Consider the following 6,289-nt stretch of genomic DNA (forward strand, 5'->3'; position numbering starts at 1 on the left):
GAAAATGCGTGCGAGAGCTTCACTGATATGTGGGACGTAGGGAACCGCAGCACGCTTTGGCGCACTTCTTGTGGACGCTTCTGCGTGGTCACCTTGATGCATAGTCGTGTTCGTCGCCCTCTTTGCCTCTTTTCGGATAAAGTGCTTTGGGTAGCCATTCTGTTGCAGGTCTCTTTCGATCCTCTTCATTTCTTCTTTCAGGCTTTCCGGTTCAGAGCACGTCCGTTTTGCTCTGTTCACGAGTGACGTCACCACTGAACGTTTATGGGACATGGGGTGCACCGAATGGAAGCTCAGGTACTTTCCGGTGATGCTCGGTCAATATAACACACAATTGATAGAGCGTCAAGATAAAGAGCCGCTGGAGAGGAGGTCAGGCCAAATGGAATCACGGAACCTTACTTCCAGTACCATGCACGCCACGACCACGGGTGCTGTATGTAAGGTGTCTTCTAGGAAGATCGAATATTTGTTAAACAGACCTGAGGACGCACCGACAACTTTTTCACCAGGCTCTGCAGCCAGGTAGACTGCTAGCAACTGGTTAGCAAAGTCGACAAATCAAACAGAATGGGCTTTTAAAAAACAAGCTCATAGTTAAAGTATGGGGCTTGATGACCTATGCTGCCCATCGTAGGCACAGTATGCTCATCAGACAGAATCACCTGAGTAGTTGCAAAATATGATACTCTTAAATGCATATCCCAAAAATTCCTGCGTTTTAAAGAATGTTGCCTGAAAAACTAGTAATTTTGCAGTACTCAATATGCTTTAAAACCTCCCCGTAAACGGTTATTTATCAAGATGCAGCTGATAATGCAAGCGCTGGCTGCAATATTGTTACAGTGTGTCAGTAGTTAAAGAAGGAAATGTTAGTACATAGCCCCAAGCATTGCGGACATGTGCTGGGGCTCAGCTGTGAGGAAGAAGAGGTTCGGGCTAGGTCCAACGCGGTGCTCCCTTCTTTGTGTGTGTGAAATACACCTTCATTTTTACGTATTCCTCTACGTAACATCTTGGTGGAGGTGCGGGGTAACGTGATGAATGGTCACGAAACCTCGAGGATTTGAGCGGCAAGACGAGAGGTAAGGGATGTCGGGCAACCTCACGTTACTCCGCAGCGGGCGTCATATACACCCTGCCACCATGGCTCCGCCCAGCCAGTCGGCGACCCCGCTGGTCGTCGTTACTCAGCCCCGCGAGCCTGGTTTCTTCACCGGCACTGACAACGTTGACGTCGAAGATTGGATCAAGCACTACGAGCGGATCAGCACTCACAACCGTTGGGACCCCACTATCATGCTCGCCAACCTCCCTTGCTGCTTCAGAGGTACGGCCCTCACTTGGTTTGAGACGAATGAATCCACGCTCACCAGCTGGGACGATTGTAAAGCCAAGCTTTTGGAAGAGTTCGGCAACCCTGTCGCCCACCAGTTACGCGCAAAAAGTGAACTTGCCTCCCGTGCCCAAACGTCGACCGAGCCGTACGTCGCCTACATCCACGACGTTCTGGCTCTCTGCCGTAAGGTCGATGCGAGCATGAACGAGCAGGACAAGGTCGGGCATGTGCTCAAAGGAATAGCTGACGACGCCTTTCACTTGCTAATATGCAAGGACTGTACGACAGTCGATGCTATACTGAAAGAATGCCGGCGCTTCGAGCATGCGAAGAGTCGGCGCATCACGCAGCAGTTCCAACGGCTGCCCAACACCGCTGCTACTTCTTCGTGCGACGCACCAGCCCCTCAGTCGTTTTCGCCCGCGCCTTCTTACCGCGACGCCCTAGAGCACACCGTCCAAAAGATAGTGCGCCGAGAACTTGAAGCGACAGCTCCTGCCGAAACTATGCCCCATGCCGTCACCAGCCCTGTTCCAGCCATTTCGCTCATTCAAGCTGTCGTTCGTGAGGAAATTACCAACATGGGCTTCCAGGCAGTATGCGCCGTAACTCCTGCTCTCCGCCGCAGTTATGCCCCACCCGGACCACGCAATGTGTACGGCCCTACGCGCTACCGAAACCCCGCTGAATGGAGAACTCCGGATGACAGGCCGATTTGTTTCACGTGCAGGCGTGTTGGGCACGTCGCGCGCTACTGTCGGAACCGCTGGTCCTCCAGGAGTACCTTTTGGGACGACTCCCCCCGCAACGATGGACACCGCCCAACCTACTATCGCTCGCAGCCCCACCGTGAGACCCAATTACCAGCAGATGCTCCACCGGAGAGTACAACCTCCCAACGGCGTCGCCTGTCTCGCTCTCCGGAACCTCGTCGACTTTCGCCGCACTACTCTCGCCGTTCTTCTCCGGGAAACTAGCTGATGCAGCTCCCGGAGGTGACGCTGCATCAACGACCGACCCCGCAAACCCTCTCTTGACGTTGCCGACTGAAGACAATTTGCTAGCAGTTGAAATTGATGGAGTCCCTGTTAATGCCCTAATTGACACTGGTGCCCACATCTCCGTCATGAGTGCACAGCTGCGCTCTCGCCTCCGCAAGGTACTCACCCCTGCCCTTTCGCACGTTCGCGTTGCTGACGGAGGAACTTCGGCTGTCGCGGGTATGTGCACTGCCCGAGTGAGCATAGCTGGACACCCCGTCACTGTTATGTTCTTTGTTCTGGACAAATGCCCTCATGACGTCATTCTCGGCCGTGATTTCCTCTCAGACCATTCTGCCCTAATCGACTGTTCGACGGGTCTGCTTCGACTTGAGCTCCCACTTTCCTCCGACGACCACGCCCCACCTTTCCTCCACTTACGCTCTGATGAGCACGTTCGCCTGCCGCCTCAAGCCGCTACTTATGTCCCTCTCTCTTCAAGCATGCCCGTCCCCGATGGAGACTACGTCGTTGCGCCCGTCCTTGACGTTCTACTCACCCGAAACGTCGCCCTTCCCCATACTATTGTCTCCATACAGCAGAACCACGTCTCCTTGCCTTTCCTGAACTTCGCATTCCACACCCAGGTTCTTCCGCAAGGAATTACTGTCGCTACTGTTTGTCCGGTCTCCGATTTCCATATTTCCGCTTTTACTGTAAACACCATATCCCATCCGCCCACTTCGTCCGCTACACCTCCGCCCACCACTCAATTCGACGCTATGATTAGCCCTGACCTTTCCCCAGATCAGATACACCTTCTGCGTCAGCTGTTGGCTTCGTATGGTGACATCTTCGACTTGGAAAATCCAGTGCTGGGTCGAACTAGCCTCGTGACTCATCGAATCGACACCGGTGACGCCATCCCCATCCACAGGCGCCCGTATCGGGTATCTCGCGCTGAACGGGACGTCATCCAAGCCGAAGTTGACAAGATGCTCTCCAAGGATATTATCGAGCCTTCGTGCAGCCCCTGGGCCTCACCAGTGGTGCTGGTAAAAAAGAAAGACGGCACCTGGCGATTCTGCGTTGATTACCGGCACCTTAATCATATTACAAAAAAAGACGTCTACCCCCTACCCAGGATTGACGATGCTCTCGACTCTTTACACGGTGCTAAATATTTCTCTTCTATTGACCTTCGATCTGGCTACTGGCAGATAGCTGTTGATGAGTTGGACCGAGAGAAGACCGCTTTCGTCACACCAGACGGCCTTTACCAGTTCAAAGTAATGCCGTTCGGACTATGCAATGCTCCCGCAACGTTCGAGTGAATGATGGACTCTCTTCTTCGCGGTTTCAAATGGTCAACATGCTTATGCTACCTGGACGATGTGATAGTGTTTTCACCCTCTTTTGAAACGCATCTTCAGCACCTTTCAGACATCCTCATAATATTTCGACGTGCGGGCCTCCAGCTGAACTCGAAAAAATGTCGCTTTGGCCGCCGGCAGATAACCATCCTTGGCCATCTTGTTGGCAATAATGGGGTTCAACCCGACCCTGACAAAGTACGCGCAGTCAAGCAATTCCCCGAGCCTCGCTCATCCAAGGACGTCCGCAGTTTTATTGGCCTATGCTCGTACTTCCGGCGTTTTATACGGGGGTTTGCTGACATTGCGCGCCCTCTGACAGACCTTCTTAAAAAGGACGCTGAGTTCCATTGGGGTGCCTCTCAAGCAGAAGCGTTTTCTAAATTGATATCCGCTCTAACCACTTCACCTATCCTGGCCCACTTCGATCCCACTGCCGCCACCGAAGTCCGGACAGACGCTAGCGGACATGGCATTGGCGCTATCCTCGCTCAGCGACAGAACGGTAGAGACCGTGTTATTGCATACGCCAGCCGCCTCCTGACGTCCGCTGAGCAGAATTACTCAATTACGGAGAGGGAGTGCTTGGCACTGGTGTGGGCTTTAGCAAAATTTCGCCCGTATCTGTATGGACGCCCCTTTTCGGTGATAACCGACCACCACGCGCTCTGTTGGCTTTCTTCTCTGAAAGATCCTACAGGACGCCTAGGTCGCTGGGCTCTGCGTCTGCAGGAGTATTCGTACACCATAGTTTATAAGTCCGGCCGCTTGCATCAAGACGCCGATTGCCTGTCCCGTTACCCGGTTGACAACTCCGACGTTGCTGTTTCGAGAAACCCAAGTAGTGTGCTCGCAATAACGGATTTGTTACGCCTTGGGGACGAGCAGCGCCGCGATCCATCTCTCAGCGCAATTATGAACCGTCTCAACTCTGGCTCCCATGACCCTTCACTGCGCCTCTTTAAGTTACGCAATGGGATCCTCTATCGCTACAACATCCGCCCCGAGGGTCAAGAGTTGCTTCCGGTCCTTCCTGAACGTCTGCGCTCGGACGTTCTCCAGCAACTCCATGACGTACCCACTGCAGGCCACCTCGGAGTTTCCCGCACCTACGACCGTGTGCGTCGTCGCTACTTCTGGCCAGGCCTTTATCGCTCTGTACGGCGTTATGTGGCCTCTTGCGACCTCTGCCAACGTCGTAAAAAGCCTACCACATCCCCAGCAGGCCTTCTCCAACCGGTGGACATACCCACCGAACCATTTTTTCGTGTAGGCGTCGATCTCCTTGGTCCTTTCCCGGTATCCAGTTCGGGCAACAAGTGGATCGCGGTCGCCACTGATTATGCCACACGTTATGCAATTACACGCGCTCTCCCCACCAGCTGTGCCTCTGACGTTGCTGATTTTCTTCTCCAAGACGTCATCCTTCATCATGGCGCTCCTCGTCAGCTCCTTACTGATCGGGGCCGCTATTTCTTGTCTCGCGTTGTCGCCGATATTCTTCGTGCTTCCTCAACGCAACACAAGATCGCGACTTCTTACCACCCTCAGACGAATGGTCTCACTGAGAGACTCAATAGAACACTTACCGACATGCTCTCAATGTATGTCTCCGACGACCATCGGGATTGGGACGTGGCGTTACCGTACGTTACATTTGCGTACAATTCGTCCCGTCACGACACCGCTGGATATTCTCCCTTTTACCTGCTCTACGGTCGCGAGACTGTTTTGCCACTGGACACTCTCTTGCCGCCTTCAGTTCCAACTTCGGAATATGCTCGAGCCGCAGTTGACCGTGCCGACCATGCTCGACAAGTTGCCCGCTCTCGCCTCTGCTCATCGCAGTTTTCCCAAAAGGCGCTTTACGATTCCCGCCACCGAGACCTGCAGTTCTCACCTGGGTCTCTTGTTCTTCTGTGGTCGCCGTCCCGCCGCGTGGGGCTCTCTGAAAAACTGCTGTTCCCTTACACGGGACCCTACCATGTGGTCCGTCAAGTGACTCCAGTCACCTATGAAATCTCCCAAGCCGCCCCTTCGCCAACTTACTACCTTGGAAGCGGCAAAACAGACATTGTCCACGTTTCCCGCCTCAAGCCGTACCATCGCCCTCCCACAACATCGCCCTAGGAAGCACCGAGACGGCGCTTTTTGCCGCGGGGGTTATGTTACAGTGTGTCAGTAGTTAAAGAAGGAAATGTTAGTACATAGCCCCAAGCATTGCGGACATGTGCTGGGGCTCAGCTGTGAGGAAGAAGAGGTTCGGGCTAGGTCCAACGCGGTGCTCCCTTCTTTGTGTGTGTGAAATACACCTTCATTTTTACGTATTCCTCTACGTAACAATATTTTCTAGTGATAGATTTTTCAGGTGAACAAACTATAAATCAATCCAGGACCTGCAGCTTTTTACCCTTTTGATGACCGAGAAAAATTGTCGTTTACAGTAGTTTTGGAATATACGTTGCCTCAAGCATCTGAAAAGACTACTGTATAATTAAGTTTTCTGTTCCAATTTAAATGATTGTCAACTTGTTTGCGGTGCTTCAACGTCTTCCTCCCTACAATAAGTTAATGTTCTTAGAACTTTTGATTTTACA

General features: G+C 52.8%; 1 protein-coding gene across 1 annotated transcript; it reads left to right on the forward strand.

Annotated features, from left to right (window-relative positions):
- Nucleotides 1-1,146: 1,146 nt before the first annotated feature.
- Nucleotides 1,147-5,488, forward strand: LOC144166422 (uncharacterized). The gene is made up of 3 exons (XM_077695949.1): nucleotides 1,147-1,253; nucleotides 2,210-3,064; nucleotides 5,455-5,488. Exons 1-3 carry the CDS (start codon nucleotides 1,147-1,149, stop codon nucleotides 5,486-5,488), a joined length of 996 nt encoding a protein of 331 aa, XP_077552075.1.
- The last annotated feature ends 801 nt before the right edge of the window (nucleotides 5,489-6,289 follow it).

The sequence above is a fragment of the Haemaphysalis longicornis genome, unplaced genomic scaffold, assembly GCF_048455015.1.
Source record: "Haemaphysalis longicornis isolate Haplotype H1 unplaced genomic scaffold, Haemaphysalis longicornis Haplotype H1 scaffold_17, whole genome shotgun sequence".
NCBI classification, from domain to species: Eukaryota; Metazoa; Arthropoda; class Arachnida; order Ixodida; family Ixodidae; genus Haemaphysalis; species Haemaphysalis longicornis.